The sequence below is a fragment of the Podarcis gaigeae genome (genome assembly GCF_964106915.1).
Source record: "Podarcis gaigeae genome assembly, chromosome: 5".
NCBI classification, from domain to species: domain Eukaryota; kingdom Metazoa; phylum Chordata; class Lepidosauria; order Squamata; family Lacertidae; genus Podarcis; species Podarcis gaigeae.
The window spans coordinates 62,892,727-62,909,617 of record NC_139681.1 but is presented as its reverse complement, the minus strand read 5'-3'; the positions used below and the strand labels follow the sequence as shown (position 1 = coordinate 62,909,617).

Here is a 16,891-nt window from a genome sequence, read left to right as displayed (position 1 = left end):
CCTCTTCCCCTCCTCCTTACAGCTGTACTTCAGAGCTTGGCTGGAAGTGTGTGTGTGTGTGTGTGTGTGTGTGTGTACACCCCGTGTTTGCATACAGTGATCATTGGGCTAGATGGAAACAGCCTTTAATTGGAGAGGAGTGTGAACAACTTGCCAGGGGTTGCTAAGAGCCCTGTCATTTTACACTCTCTTTTTCTTTTCTTTTCTTTTTTACACAGTTTGTATTGGGGCTTTGGAGAGGTGTGTGTTTTCTGTAAACTTCCTCCTTTCCCCATCGGTGGATAAATGAACCTTTCATTAGTTATTCATTAAAGCTAGAATGCAGAAACGTCAGCTGGCACAAAAACCTTGCCCTGGCGATGGAGTGTTTTGCAAATGACTCCCCCTGTCCAACACAACAGAAGATGGCCTCCTGTCAAAAGCTATGCTCAGAACTAGGTTGCGTGGCAGTGCTTTTAAAGGCAACAGGGAAGCGCCACCTGTTTTGAAGGCTTGCCCCATGATCCTCGGAGGAAGGGCTGTTGATCACTGATGGAGCAGCTGGTGGAGTACGTGCTGAAGGTCCCAGGTGTAGACAGATTCATGGAGGAAAAAGCTATCCATGGCTGCTAGTCATAATGATCAGAGACAGCACTGGGAAACAGCAGCAGGAGAGCACAGCTGCACTCATGTCCTGCCTCTGGGCTTCCCAGAGGCACCTTGTTCACCAGCGTAGGAAGAAGGATGCCAACTAGATAACCCACTAGGGTTCTTTTTGCATCCTTCCCTCCACCGTTGTGTACATAGCCCTGTCTGTCCTAGCCTTGCTAATATTCTAGTATTGTTTGCAGAGCAGGGAGGTGCCAGCCTAGATTAACTCTGTGTATATGTGCAGCTTTTGGGAATTCAGTGCACTGGGTGACGTAAAGGTGAGAACATGGGTGGCGCTGTGGTCTAAACCACTGAGGCTCTTAGGCTTGCCAATCGGAAGGTCGGCGGCTTGAATCCTCGCAACGGGGTGAGAGCTCCCGTTGCTCTGTCCCAGCTCCTGCCAACCTACCAGTTTGAAAGCACGCCAGTGCAAGTAGAAAAATAGGTACCACTGTGGCTATGATTGCCATACATTTGGAATTTCCCAGACATATCCTAAATAGAAGAAGAGGAGTTTGGATATGATATCCAGCTTTATCACTACCGTAAGGTGTCTCAAAGCAGCTAACATTCTCCTTTCTCTTCGTCCCCCACAACAAACACTCTGTGAGGTGAGTGGGGCTGAGAAACTTCAAAGAAGTGTGACTGGCCCAAGGTTACCCTGCAGCTGCATGTGGAGGAGCGGGGAAGCAAACCCGGTTCACCAGATTACGAGACTACTGCTCTTAACCACTACACCACACTGGCTGTAGTCAGTACTGTACTGTACTCGGAAGCTGTGTCCAGGCAGAAATCAGTAAAATGTCTGGGAAAATATGGACTTATGGCAACTTTGGGCAAAACTAAAAAAAAAAAGCAGCTCATCAATGTTGCCCCCCCCCCAAAAAAAAGCTCAACCAATTTTGTGTCTGGATTTTCACTGTGGCAGGAAGGTAAATGGCATTTCTGTGCGCTCTGGCACTCGTCACAGTGTTCCATTGCGCCAGAAGCAGTTTAGTCATGCTGGCCACATGACCCGGAAAGCTGTCTGTGGAGAAAAGCCGGCTCCCTGGGCCTAAAAGCAAAGATGAGCACCACACCCCATAGTCGAATTCGACTGGACTTAACAGTCCAGGGGTCCTTTCCCTTTTACTTTACTGCACTGGGTGAGCATATCCAGATCATCTCAAAAGCTCCACGTGGACATGCCCTACTGCTGATTGCTGGGTTGTTGTTGCCCTTTTCCTTCTCCCTCAATTTTTCACTCTACAACTCCCTTTTTTCCTTTCAGCCTTGGTAGGGGCTTTATAATAAGCATGCTTTTTATAAAGCACAAAACTTATGTGCACTTGGACCTGAGCCATCCCCAACACATCAAGTGTCTGGGTCCCACTCATCTGGACATTTCTCCTGACCTTCCCTTCTAGTAATTGTATCTCTGATCTGTTTAGTAACAGGGTGCAAAAAAACGAAAAACCCTGCAGGATTCCACAGCTTCCCTAGGGAACTTTTTCCCCATTGTCCAACATTACTTAAAATTTTAGGGAGGGGTGCTTTACTGGTTTGGTTTTTAAGTGAACGCTACTATTACCTCCTACGTCCTGCACACCCAGTACATCTATAAAATAAGTGCAGCCCAAAATAGCATTTGCCTTTCTTTTCCAGGCATTGACTGCTGAGATTGTATTCCGTTTGTGAATCACTACAACTCCTAGGTCCTTCTCGCCTGTGCTGGATCCTAGCAGGCTTATCCTCCAGTGGTGGCTGGTGACCATTGGGATTGGTAGGGTGGGACGCAGAGAGCCCAACATTAGGCAGAGTCAGAGCCAATCGCAAGGCTGAGCCAACTAATTCTAGTTTTGTCGCCATCCTTCTCCTTTCTGAGTTCTAAAAAGGGCAACACTGAGACTTAAGGCTTATCCACACCAGAGGTTTTGCCTTTGCCCTTCCACTTTCACCCAGCAAACCCACTTTTTATCACTAAATTGAAGCCAGTATCAATTCAGAGAAAACCCAGTTGACGTTTGCTCTGATTCAGCGGTAAACAGAAGGTTTTCCTAGGGGGAAAGTGGCAAGGAAAGCGGAAATGTGGGTGAGCGCTAAAGAGAGGAAGCAGGCAGGTCATGCCACTCTCTGGACTGCTTGTAAGTAAGAAGGACAGAAGTTGGGGGCTGGCTAAGGGCAGGCTGAGGTTGGTGGGGCAGAAACCCCCCTTGCCCAAATACTGTTACTCTCACATTTGGGATATGTATGCTATGTACATTGCCATTTACTTTCATGCTGTTTTATGTTGCTTAACGATCATTTTGAATCATTATAAGAAAGATAGGCACATTTAATGACCTCATCTGAGCCCTAAAACTAGTGAGACAGCAACCCAGGTCAGAAGTTGCACTTATTCAAAAGACCAGCAGCTCTTTAGGAACCAGGGATTCCTGTCACCTGGTATCAAAACAACTCACTCTTCAATTACAGCACTGACTCTTTGGGTAAAAGCAGTGAAGGGTAGAAGCAGCCAGGCAAGCTTATCTCACAGAAATATGTTAGAAGGGTATCTGCACATTTTGCTTCCTAGCTTTCTTTCAGGATGGTGTGATAATTAATTTTCAAATGAAAGCTCAGAATCTGGGGACCTTGCTGGCTGTGGGCCCATTACATCAGTACCCAGTTGTCAAAATTTTCTGACATATTCCAATGGCCTCCTAACAGTTTTAAGAATTGCCAAATAATATTGCCCATCACCAGACTTCTGAATTTAATCAAGAACACATGTTACTGTTTAAAATGGCAGACTTAGTACTTACACCTGGGCAGATGCAGATACCTTTTGTTTCAAAGTTCATCCTCCTAAAATGCTAAAAAAATTATCAGAAAGTTTCAAAATTTCCTAAATTCTGATATTTGCTTAAACTTGCAAAATCATGCTTAAGGAAAGCAGGAGTTCCAGTTCTTTAGAAACCATGTTAGTAAGTGGGGAGACTTTAAGCTAAGCATTCAGGGGGAAATTAACTTTCAGAACAAGGAAGCAATAAAATACTTCATAAAGAGGCATTCCAGACACAAGAAGGGCAGATATTGAGGAATAGTATATAGGAAGCCTTAGTAGATGCCCTTTCCAGCTGCAGTGAAGTATGGAAGATGCCCTACCCTGCAGCTCCATCCCATCCTCAGAATTGGTACCTTTGATTCTTCTTTGGGGTTGCTTCTCTGCAAGCCAGCTGGCCTAGGGGGAAAAATACAAAGCTGTCTTTCAATTGAATGGTTGTCTTTGACTATTTTGTTTAACACAATGCAAAAAGGGATTCATGGCTGAGAATTGAAGTCAGATGTGGAATATACAAACAGCAAATCTTGCCAGAAGCTTTTGGGGCAATATGCAGTGTGCAGTGCCCAGCTGGTGCTTGGCCTTAGCCCCAGAACCTGTTTTCCGTCCCATGGCTGAGTCATGGGGCATGGGAAGTAATAAAGACAATAACACTTTTGATGATGTGCAAAGTAACCATCACTCACCCAAACGATCACAATAGGATCTGCAAGAAAAGTTTCAAGGCCTGTTGTTATAACCTCCACACAGGCTTGGGTGCTAACACTTGTCACGGTGTGATATACCGCAGTTTTTGCTCTATAAGACTCACTTTTTCCCTCCTAAAAAGTAAGGGGAAATGTGTGTGCGACTTATGGAGCAAATGCAGGCTGTGCAGCTATCCCAGAAGCCAGAACAGCAAGAGGGATTGCTGCTTTCACTGCACAGTGATCCCTCTTGCCATTCTGGCTTCTGAGATTTAGAATATTTTTTTTTCTTGTTTTCCTCTTCCAAAAACTAGGTGCACCTTGTGGTCTGGTGCGTCTTAGAGAGTGAAAAATACAGTATGTTCTGAGACAGAAAAAGACTTATTGATTACATACAAGGATTCTACTTACCCAGCCAAATTATTTGAGCCTTTTTCAGGTTCTGTACTGATGTACATCAGTAAAATGGGAAAGGCACCTAGATGTAATGCTTGTGGAAATAGATAGCCCTCATTTCCCACTCTCAGGGCTGCAAAGTGTTAATCCGGTGGCATGAAAGCAACAGTTTGCCCTCCCTCTGGCTCCAGGCATCTGTCATGAGCACAGTGAAATGACAGTTTTGTTTTGGAAATTGGCATCAGTAACGGTATAGACTCCTGGAAATAAAGTTGGTTTTTTCCCCAGCTGCAAATGTCTACTTCCAGTCTCCCTGCCAACAGCCTGTCAGCTGCCCCTTCTCAAAGAGGCCATTGTACCACACTGGCACAGAGACAGAGCACGGTTAAAGAGGGAAACATTCTCTCTGCCCATTGGATGCTCGTTCCTCTGCTGTGTGAATATATGGCATCTGTATCACGTTCTGTGGCTGCCAAACCTTTGCTTACCCAGCAGCACAGAGAAGGTTCAATCATAATATTCCCGTGAAAAACAACAGAACCAAGTTTAACTGTTGGCAATCATTGTTCCTTCTGAACTGAAGCAGCGACCCTATTGCTGTTTATCTACCTTGTATTTAGACCTGCTTTTTTAAACATAGCTTTCTGTTGATGTCTGGGTCTGTTGCTCTTGTGATGACTAGCATTTCTAGCAAGCTTCTTGAGTCAATTAAAAAAAACTGTTCAAGCCTCCCTCCCCTTTTATAAAAGGTGATGCAAGTACTGTATATTTTGCTCAATTTTTGGAGGGTATTGTAGGGTCATTCGTCCCTGGAAGTATCCTTTAAGGCTATGTTGAGAGAGGGTATCTGGAAGCAAATGTGTTGGTGATTTACCACTTTAACTGTCACAACTTTAAGTGAGGTGAGTTTATCTGTTGTTGAAAGCATTTTAGTTACCTTATCAGAATAATTTTGCCATCAGGCTTTGCCACTTCACTAGCAGAAGTCACACCAAGGAGTATCTTTCATGCATTTTGCATCAGATGCACCAGCTGCACACCCAAGCTCTTGCTGCCGTTATCTTTGCATAATCTTCAAAATTAATTTCTGTAGATATCTTACATGGGGCGGCCTTGTAATGTTGCCCATAAGGCTTTTGCAGGTTCAGAATGCTGGGACTTGCCTCCATGTAGGAAAGGGGAATTGAGAACATATTCAGCCTGTTTTATGTCAACTGTACTTGGTTCATGTTTGTTTCTGGGCCCAATTCAAGCTACTGGTTCTCACCCTTGAAATCCCGCATGGCCTTTATCTTCAGAGAATGCCTCTCTCTGCATATGCACACATACACCTCTCCACTTGTTCTAATCTTTCAGCAAGGCCCCATGCAGGATAGGTCCTTTCAGTAAATGCACAAAAACAGCTGTAAAAAAAAGTGTGCCGAGTCATTTTCCTAGCGCCCTTGAGATTTTGGAGTGCACTTCTAAGTCATCACTCAGCTTTTGGCAAGAGCGGGAATTCAATGCCTTTCTGTTTCAGAAAGCTTTCCACAGTCTTAGAATGATACTCTTGATTGTACATTAATGCTGTGATGTGTTTTGATAAAGGTGGTGTTTTATTGGCTCCTTAGCAGTTGGAAGTTACCTTGGATTTTTAGGAAAGTGGGATAGAAGTGTTAAAATAAATACATAACAATGCAGTGCATTGATGCAGGGCATTTTATGCCTCACAATAGCTTCCTTTATCTTTGTCTCCCACCATTACCTGCCAGTGTGATGGAACAGTTCTGGATCTGAGTAGCACTTCACTGGAAGGTATCGCAGTCCTCAACATTCCCAGCATGTATGGCGGCTCCAATCTCTGGGGGGAGACCAAGAAACAACGCAGCTATAACCGGATGAGCAAGAAGGTACCTGAAAAGTTACAATCCTCAGTGGTTACTGATGCCAAGGAGCTCAAGTTCTGTGTTCAAGGTAAGGGCATTTATTGTTATGATTGCAATAGGATGAGTGGATGGGTAGCTACAGACATTTTAAGAACTGGCCTTCTGCAACTGCTGCTGCCCCATGTGTAATCCATACTCAAAAAACTTGCCAGTTTCGAAGGGCCAAAAAGATGTGTTGTGGCTCTCAGCTCAGTGAAAGTGATGGGCATGCAGTGCTTTTTTCCTTTAAAAATGTTTAGGGGTACTCTCATTTTCCTACTCATATTGAAATACTGCCCCTCAATGAGGCCAAACTTAAGATTCACCCCTGCGTCCCCCCAGAAAAAAAGCACTGTGGGCATGTATGCATATGCACTGAGATATTTGCTAGCAACAGTAATGGGCTGAGAACTAGCAATAACAGAAATTACCAGAACACATCACCTCTGTAATGCAAAGCCAATACAAAAGGGCACAATCCCTCTCCATTTGAATAAATGGGAGCTGTGCCATAATCCCTGCCAATGTAGAATTTGATGGAGGATTGCACTGCTAAACTTTAGTTATGCCCTTATCAAGTGTGTTTACAAACTCCAGTTCTGCTGCTTCTGACTTCTTCGTCCTTTGAAATAGAGTATAACAACCAACCTGTAAAAGTGAATGTATGCACTTTCTGCATCTAGTTTGTGTAATTTGCATATCTCCATACTACCATCCCACTATATAACATTTTCAAATTAGGAGAGGCCAGGTCCCTGCTCCCTAGGGGCTTACAGTATTGAAATTGACACCAGGTAGACCACAAAGGAAGGGGAGGGAGAAATAAAGGCTGGGGTAAAATTGATTTGTGTTCATTTTGTGTTGCTCACTTATATCACAGCATCCCCATTTAACCTGTCAGCACTCTAAACTAGCAAAAGGGCATTTCTGGCACATGGTGGCACACATAACATTAAGGGTATGTTGGATGAACGAGTCCTTGATGCTTTGACTTGATGTTATTAAAGTTGGTGATGATATTACTGAAGCAGGTGAAGAAACAGAAGAAGCATCCAAGTTTGTTGCAGTGCTGGGATCCCTGGTCTGTATAACTCTGCTGGGATGGCCAGTCTGCCGCTTGGAGCTGGCAGCTCTTCTGGCAGAGCTCTTGTGCCTCTAATAGTTGATTGACATGAAGCTGTATTCATTTTATTGCTATGATGCCATGTGGAGAAGATATTTACCTGCCACAAGGGAGACCTGGCACACCCAGAATAAGCTGGCAATTCTAGCGCTGCAGGAGCTGCTTTTCCAGTTTAGTGGGCAAGGATAGGGCTTCTCTTCCCTCAGGGACTTCAGCTGATACAGATAAAGATAACTGATCTGGTTTGTGTCGTTCCCCCCCCCCCCTCTTTCTAGCCTAGTAGTTCCTCTCTTGCAAAACTTGGCTCACTTATGCTAATTACCACTTGCTTTGTTTAGGAAACCTTCATGAAATTTACGTAACACTTCCTATGAAATTAGAGCAAAAGCAGGTTACAAGACGGGTAGGTAAGATCCCAGAATGATAAGGAAGGAGGTTTTGTTTTGCCACTCATGGCTCAGTAGAAGTTGCTGCATGCAGGATGGTAGCTGTCGCCACAGGAGCTCCCAGAGCAGACGCCTTATAGGTTATCAAGACCAGGCGCATTGTGTCACTGTTCACTAGATTTGCTAGGCCCAAACCACACGTGACAGTGGCAAGCCAAAAACCATGTCTGAACTGATCAAGTCTAAAGTGGGGGGGGGGTGGGATTTAAAGTTCCCAAAAGGAACTGAGAAGAGAGCTGGGTTCAAGTGGTTGCAGCTGACATTTGGGGTTATTGGCAAGATCAACAGTGTTTACAGTTCAATGGAAAAAACAGCAAAAGCACTATGATTTACAACTATAAGAAAAGTATTGGATATTACATATGTAGCTGGGCTTTACGTGTATAGCCACACAAAAACTCTCGCTCCCACACTGGACCAGGCCCCTGCAAACCCTCTCTCTCGTTCTCCCCAACCCATCATTTGCCCACACAAAAACTCTCTCTCTCAAACTCTTCCTCCTGGCACCACCCCAGTCCTCTGCTTGCATCCCATGATAATTCTTGTTCTTGGCTCTCCTGCTCCCACTGGACACACCCTTTGCCCACGAAATTTGGAGGAGGAGGAGCTTGAATACATGAAAAAAGGTGTCCTGTCTGAAATCCAAACAGGACAAGAGACACTTTTTTCCAAAAGAACGATTACATTTTTCTAGGGACGGGCAGAAACCTGAGCCCAGAGACATTTCCAGTCCTAACAGAAGGTGGAGTTTATTGGAATCCAGTCAATATCAAGCACTGAGGATCAATTTTCAAAACTGAGTAGCAAGTGGGAGTGTAGAGCTACAACTTCACATCAACCAAGCTCAGCAGCAACTATAGGTACAAATATAGAAGATAAGGGGGCAGTGCAATCTTAAGCATGCCTCCTCAGAAGTATTCCCCATAGAGTTCAATAGGACTTAACTTCCAGGTCTGTGTCGTCGTATAGGACTGCGGCCATAGTTACTTATTTTTTGCTCTCATGTTGAGAGCCAGCCTGGTACTCCACCTCAGGTCCCAATTGCCTTCCAAGATTGCTCAGCAAGGCAGAGGCTGAAAAGGGTGGCGTGAGGCCAGCTAGAGCTTGTGGACGTGGCAGGGCACACCTGATAATTAGCCAGCCCTCCTAGTGACAGTCTACCATGCAGCATTCAAAGAGCCGTAATTAACAGATCTAAATAATCTTTTAATGTAAGCAACACGGCTGGCTTCCAGCTGTGAGTGCGAGGATGTCTCTTGAGAAAGGGCACAACAGGGCACGGACAAAGAGGGAAAGATGCAATAAGAATAAGGATACAGTATATTGACTGTCTAGTCCAGGGGTAGGCAACCTAAGGCCCGGGGGCCAGATGCAGTCCAATCGCCTTCTCAGTCCAGCCCACGGACGGTCTGGGAATCAGCGTGTTTTTACATGAGTAGAATGTGTCTTTTTATTTAAAATGCATCTCTGGGTTATTTGTGGGGCACAGGAATTCGTTCATTATTTTTAAAAAAATATAGTCTGGCCCACCACATGGTCTGAGGGATGGTGGACTGGCCCACGGCTGAAAAAGGTTGCTGACCCCTGGTCTAGTCCTCCCACCCCCACCCCACCCCCCACTATGGAACCTGTTCCAAAAACACAATACCATTTCTGCTAAAGAAACAGTCAGGTGCAGCTTGACTTGTTTGGATGAATCATTTCAATCTGCTAGTCTTATAAGCAACTTTTCTGCAGCATGCTTCATCTCTGCCGCCAGTACACAGTGCTCCAGATTGCCCCACTTAATCTGTGGTTGGATGAGTGGATCTTGCTCCTGGACTAAGATTGAGCTAAATCAGGAGTAGCCAATGTGATGTCTTCCGGATACTGCTGAACATCTCTCTGGACCATTAGCCATACTGGCTGGGGCCTGATGGGAAGTGGAGTCCAACAAGATTCCCCCTCATTCCTGCCCCCTGTGTTTTTAGTCATTCCTCCCTATTATCAACATAAATGCATGGATTACAGGATGAGGGAGTTAGTTACTCACGCCACACTTTAAAATCAGCATTTTCCACGGGGCAGTTATTTTTATGTTTGTCTTTAACCTGAATTTCATTAGAGGTTGCATATTTAGTTTCCTTCTACCCATGCTGGTCTCCTCTGAGTCTGAGTCTTTACAGAAAATGGATCTTGTAGGTTAATTAAATATTAAAGGGCTTCAGCTAATAACGATGCTGTCGCAGCAGGGCAGGGCTGAGCTGCTGGAAATGAAAAGGAGGCTCGGATTCATGGACCCACAACCACCGGTTTCTCTGAAATGCTCTTTTGGTGAGAGTGCCTGGCTGAAAATAAGAAAAAGACCTATCTATGTACACGTGGGAGAAAGCGGAAAGCATTGGGAAGGAGCCTGACATAGCAGGTGTTACTTAGGCATGGCAGAATGACTAAGAGGATGCTTTAATACAGCTACAATACAAGCAAAGGAAAGGAAGTTACAGAGGTGGGGAAACAACACTCTCTCCAGAATATTCCATGGTGACTAATGCAAGAGAATTTTCTGAACGCAGAGGACTGAAGCAGAATCAGAAGCAGCAAGCCTTTGGGCATCTCCCTCATTTGGAAGAGTAGATGGCACCTTTTCAAATTAGTTTTTCAAACTGGAGGTAATTGTTTGAAGACTGCAACTTTAAGAGCACTAAAGCAGAAGCTGGCAACTGAAGGCCTGCAGGCCATATTCAGCCCACCTGGCTTTCCCTCCTACGCAAGTTTTTCCACTTCTTCACCTCCTGGAATGATTGGTTCACAAGTGAGCTGGCACACAGCAGCCTTGTGAGCTTCCATGCTGCCTTTACAAAGCATGCACAGGTAATAATGGATAACTAACCTAAAAACAAGCACCATCCAGCATATCAGGGTAAGGTTTTCAGGGTTGATTCTGAGGAATGTCAATTATTGCTTTTTGGAACAGCTACTTCTGCAGTACATAAAAACACAGATTATTTATAAACTAGGCTTGAGTCACACAAAGGAATTGGTTTAAGAATGCAGCTTTGCATGATCTGCTATCAGTCTGATCTTCAGACTGTCAGCAAACACCTCCTTCTTGCCCAAGTTAGCAGAGCCCTTTGAGGTTTGAGGTGCAAGTAGCTCATATCCACAGCTTAATTACATTTCTTGTGTCCTGGAAGAAGAAGAAGAAGAAGAAGAAGAAGAAGAAGAAGAAGAAGAAGAAGAAGAAGAAAGAACCACACCAGAGAAAAACACTCTTGACTGTGTAGACTGTGCCATATTTCAGAGATGGAACATATTAGTCCAATGGGCTCCACTGAGCAAAGGAAGGAAATTAAGGCTGTGGGATAGTCTGAGGCCACCGACGCCAATTTCTCGAGGCCTTTCAAGCCAGGCCTAGCTTTGGAGAATTAAAAATGCTGGTTCACGGCAATGCAGAAGGAAATGACTCTTACTATTAAGACTGCAGGTGCATCCTTGGCATGGACAAATGGTTGGGTGTGAATTAGGCAAAAGCCTCCAGTTTGCTCCGCTTTCACATTTGTTTCTCCTTGTTTGCTATTCATTGTTAATCTAGGACATGCTTTTTTCCCTGCACAGAAAAGGAAATAAAAAAATAGACCACACACGGGCGCAGCTGAGCTTAGGCAACAGGATTTGCCAAACAAACACCAAAACAGGACAGGGCAAGGCCCAGCTATTTATCATTAGCTGCCGCCTCATTTTCAGTGCCTGGAAGAAATGCTATACCCTTGAGCCAAAAGGCTTCTTCTTAAGATATTTGTGTGATGTGCAACAAATGAGCAACCATCGGTAGCGCTTTTGGGCAGCACAGTCTACCAGTGTGTCACCCTGCACACGCCCCTCTGAAAATGAGTGGGTGCTGCTCCAGAGTGCTACCCCATGTACAGTTGATGCTCCTGCCAAGATGGCAAAGGGTCTGGAAACCAAGCCTTATGAGCAACAGTTGAAGGAGTTGGGTATGTTCAGCCTGGTAAAGAGGAGCCTGAGAGGAGATATGGTAGCCATCTTCGAATATCTAAAGAGCTGTCGCAAGGAGGATGGTGCAAGGTTGTTTTCTCCTGCTCTGGAGGGTAGTACTCGAACCAATGGATTCAAGTTACAAGAAAGGAGATTCTGACTCAACATCAGGAAGAGCTTTCTGACAGTAAGAGCTGTTCAACAGTGGAACAAACTCCCATGAGACATGAGAGGTGGTGGAACTTCATTGGAGCTTTTTAAGGAGAGGTTGGGTGGTTGTTTGCCATGGATGCTTTAATTAAGGTTTCTGCATTGCAGGGGGTTGGCCAAGATGCCCTTTGGGATCCCTTCCAATTCTATGATTCCTTTTGTATTGGATCAAGACATCTTCCTCCAAGGAAGGGCTTCTGTTTCAGGGATATCGCGTTTCTCAAGCCCTTGAAACATTTCCCCAGAAAATGTGATTCTTTTCCTAGCTAGATCATTGTGATCTGGAGTGGCACTAGTAATGTGGTGGCATGAGAGTTGCATGCACCAATAGATGGTGCCTGTAATATCATAAATGGTGAGTGGTATGGCTGGTGCCACAACACCTGTCCCATATTGTGACGTTAAGACTGGTGAGGTCTTCCAGGTGAGGACCCACATAACTCATCTCAAGGTGAAGAATAATGCAGAGAAACTCCTTTCCAGCTCTGAATTAATATCCCTGCTTTACCTGAGAATTCAATTGCAAGGTGAGCATAGGAAGGTGCTATTTGACTGGACTATGTATTCTATGGTTTAACCTGAAACTTACTGAAACAAAAGTATATCATACACCAAAATGCTCAAGAGGGTGAATTCTGTGGCACACAGAAAGTCTCCCAGAATTACAAAAAACACACCCCAAGTAAATTCCTCACACCCCTTTTATTATTATTTTTCACTCTTTTCTGTATGCTCTTAAACTTTTCCATGGAAATTGCTGCTAAATTTGGCTGACTGGGTTAAATACTTTTTAAAGGTATTGCATGTACATTGCATGTACATATCCATCTGAAGCTTGAGAGGTGCTCTTTCAGATGGCACTGGGCTCAATTTTTTCCATCTTAGCTACTTCAAGAAATATTGAGCTGCATACAGCACAGAGTAAAACACTCACACAACACCTCAAAGGAGATGATTTGAGGCGACTTTTTGTATGTGACTAAGCTCATCTTCTTGACCATTTTGGTGTATGATAGTGTATCTGTTGCAATAAGTTTGAAGTTGATGTTCTAGACATTGCCTTCAGACCATATTTTCTGCTCCTAAGTGCATCTTCTCTTGCTATGTGTTATGTTCATGGAAGGCAAAGCCCATACTTGTATTTGTTTTATTCACACATTACCCTTTCTCTCATTAGATCTCAGCGATCAACTCCTGGAAGTTGTGGGCCTTGAAGGGGCAATGGAGATGGGGCAGATCTATACTGGACTGAAAAGTGCTGGCAAGAGGCTAGCTCAGTGTTCCTCCGTTACCATCAGGTACCAATCACCCCAGGCTCTTGGTCCCTGCATCTTGCTGTCTGCTGACAGCTCCGGATGGTATTCAAAGCATGAAATCACAGTACAGGCAGGAAAGCATCACGTGGGGAGTGGGGGAGAGCAGAGACAGACATCTGTTTTTTGTTGTTGACTCAAATTGATGTCTTGTTGGGCCTATGCCACACATAACATTGTAGAGCTCAGGCAGCTATGGCACCCATAAAATGCAGCACTCTGTACTATAGAAGGATGGATTCAGGTTGTGTTGGAAGGGCCAAGAAGTATTTCCACCTCCCATTTAGTCCTGGGTAGGGAGATTGCTAGGCAAGGGAAGCAGCAGACTGGCTGTAGAGGTGGTAGGCAGCCATGCCTACTGGACAGTCCAAGGCGATCAACACACCACTGGTCACTGCAGCACCAAATGCTCCTCCTTCGGCAACTGGGACTATATCCTGCTTGTGAGTAAGGGCTACTGACTGAGTGCCTATTCGTACATATGGGAAACAGTAAAGACGTGTGGAATAGATAGTCTAAGAGGTAGGGAAGCTGAGAGGACCCTCAGGCCCAGGGGAGCATAGTTGGGTTGAGTGACAATCTCCTTCCAGGACCTTTGGCAACTGGTTGAAGCAAGCAGGAAGGAGAATGTTAAGGGTTCCTTTGGGCAGGTTGTAAGAGGCTTCAAGCTGGTCTGTGAGAGACTTAAGCGAAGAAGAAGGTACCTTGCACTCCTCTCCCTTGACCTCTGTTGCAGGTCCTTGTTGCAATCCTCTCTGTTATTTTTAATAGTAAGTTCCAATTTTCTAGTGGTGCATTTGAAAACGAGATGGCAAAAAGTCCTAAATGGGCAGAAATATAGAGGTGTATTTGAGATTAGAACAAAAGTCCATTGCACACAAGGAGTGTTCTAGGAAAACAGGTAGCAGGCTCACATATAAGGTGAATGACATTTCAGAGCTGGATCTGAAATACAGAAATTGACTGTGGTCTTCCTTGCACTCCTCAACAGATTGCTGAGCCATCTCCATTGTGAGTAATAGAATGTAGGGCTAGACCACCTTGTTTTTCCTCCCTCTTTGCCAAAAATGTTTGTTATTATCAGCTTGCAACAAGATACAGTTTCTGCCCCGGCTTATCCACTTCAGTCTTGTTAACTTTTTCGCTGTGCCTTGTTTATGGGTTCCAGGACAACCAAGCTTTTGCCCATGCAAGTGGATGGAGAGCCCTGGATGCAGCCACCTTGCACGGTGAGTAGTTGCATGTCATGAAAGGGATCTGGGATATGCAAGTGTAGCTCATCTGTCAGTGCTAGAAGCAATAGAAGGTTGATCTCTAGAGCAGGAGTGACCGATGTGATGTCCTGCAGATGTTGTTGGATTACAGCTTCCATCAACTCTGGCCATTGGTCATGCTGGCTGGGGTTAATGAGAACATCTTGAGAATACCATGTTGGCTGTCCCTCTTCTGGAGAATGAACTGCAGGTGAGACCCAGATCTGAGTTGTGGATCCTGGAAAGGGACTACGTTTCAAAATAAGCTTTTATTTCACATGGAAACAATGAAGCAAAATAACTATAATATCCTAGCAAATAGCCCTCTACAATTTTAGAAGGAGGAAACATGATTTTCCTGTCTCCTTTGATGTCATATTCTCAAACCCTTCCTCAGCAATGACAGTCACATTTGTATTCCTAATGGAAAATCAAAGGGGAAAGAGGGAGAGACCTATGGTGGTTGTACACTGCTACAACATTATGGACATTGCTGTACCTTCTGTGTCTCCACACCATTGTACATCATCTGAAGATGAAAGGAGGATGGGTTAGACATGTTAAAAAGACAGATTGTCCTCTGTTATTTGCGAATGAGAACAGAATGTTGCAATGAACAATTTCAGCTGAAAATAAAGGATCTTAAGATTCATGTGTACATACCAGTGGTCAGGAAATAACATTAGGAACATTTTTCTCATCGGTCGTTGAAAACCTTGTATAGTGCTTTTTCTGTTTCCTAGGTTCCCCTATGGGAGTTGAAACCCTTTGACAGAGAAGCATTGGTTGTAACTGTATACTGGTGGTGGTATAAAAATCTTCCCAAAAGCAATTGTGCTGAGCACCTGGAGGCATCTAGGGATCCAGTTCCTTTTTCGGTGTGATGCTAGATACCAGCCTCCATCCTTCATATTGCATTGAGGCCTTATCCTTGTGGCAGATGACTTGTCAGACAGGAAATGCTTTATGTGGCTTCCTGGGAGCCTGCCTGCCACCCCTGAACCATCTCAGGGGGTTGTCCTGATCCTCTGCTGCCTCCACACCCACCCAGAGGTCTTAAGGTCGTATCACAGTGCTGCCTCCAGTTTGATTGGTATTCCAATAAGCAGCCTTGCTCGTGTTGCATAAGGAACTGGGCAGACTTGTCCTTCCTTTCCCTGCTTCCTGATGCAACAGGTGTGGGGGTGGAACTTGTGAGCAGCGCCTCTCCTGACGGTGGCTTGATCGGGTCACAGGAGGGCACTCTGGCACCCCATACATTTAAAGCAGTCTTATACATCAACATCTGGATGGCCACAGGCTCCTCATCCCTGCTTCCATCCGTGAAAGCGAAAGCACTGTTGCAGTTTAAAAGGGCTGCTGGATAAAATCAGACACATGTTCAAGTGCAGATGTGGCCTACTGGAACTGCCCAGTTTTCAATGGGATACTGTCCCTGCTCCCCACACAATCCACAGCAAGATGCCCACTTATCCAAGGCATCTTCACTTGGTTGCAAGTGGTCAAAAGCCAGGTGCAAAATACGCCTGGCTAATTTCGAACACTGCTTATACCACTTAAAAAGTCCTGGCTTCCCCTCAAAGAATCCTGGGAACTGAAATTCATTAAGGATGCTTCAGAGACCCCTATTCCGCTTGCAGAGCTACAAGTCCAAAAATTCCTTGGGATGAGGGATTGATTGATAAACCACTCCGAGAATTATGGGTCTCTGATGGGAATAACAACTCTCAGTGCCCTTAACAAACTACAGCTGCCAGGATTCTTGGGTGGGGATGGGGGAACCATGACCCTTAAGGTGATATAGGTATAGGGCAGAAGGTCTTAGGGTCAACCCCTGGCATCTCCAGCCAGAACTAGGAAAGGCCGCTGCCTGAAATTCCAGGGAGCTGCTGCCAGTCAGTGTGAACAGTATTAAGCCAGGTGGACCTGCATTGCTGGGGTTGGACTACAAGACCCTTGGGGTCCCTTCCAGCTCTACAATGCAATGATTCTATGGTCAGTGGGTCAAATTTGACATAAGGCAGCTTCCTATGTTCCTTGAGCTCTTGGCATAATGGCTGTGCAGAAACAGCAATGCTCTAATCCCGATGCTATTTCTTTCCGTTCAGATCAAAATCACCCACAAAAGCCAAGTGCCGATGTTACTGGGACC

At 44.9% G+C, this 16,891-nt stretch overlaps 1 protein-coding gene across 1 annotated transcript in view; it reads left to right on the top strand.

The window, feature by feature from the left end:
• The window catches only part of DGKG (diacylglycerol kinase gamma), a 115,998-nt gene that overhangs the window by 89,363 nt on the left and 9,744 nt on the right, over positions 1 to 16,891 (top strand). The window contains 4 exon segments of the mRNA XM_083741812.1: positions 6,267 to 6,468; positions 13,351 to 13,471; positions 14,655 to 14,715; positions 16,848 to 16,890. Coding sequence (XP_083597938.1) covers positions 6,267 to 6,468; positions 13,351 to 13,471; positions 14,655 to 14,715; positions 16,848 to 16,890 — 427 coding nt within the window.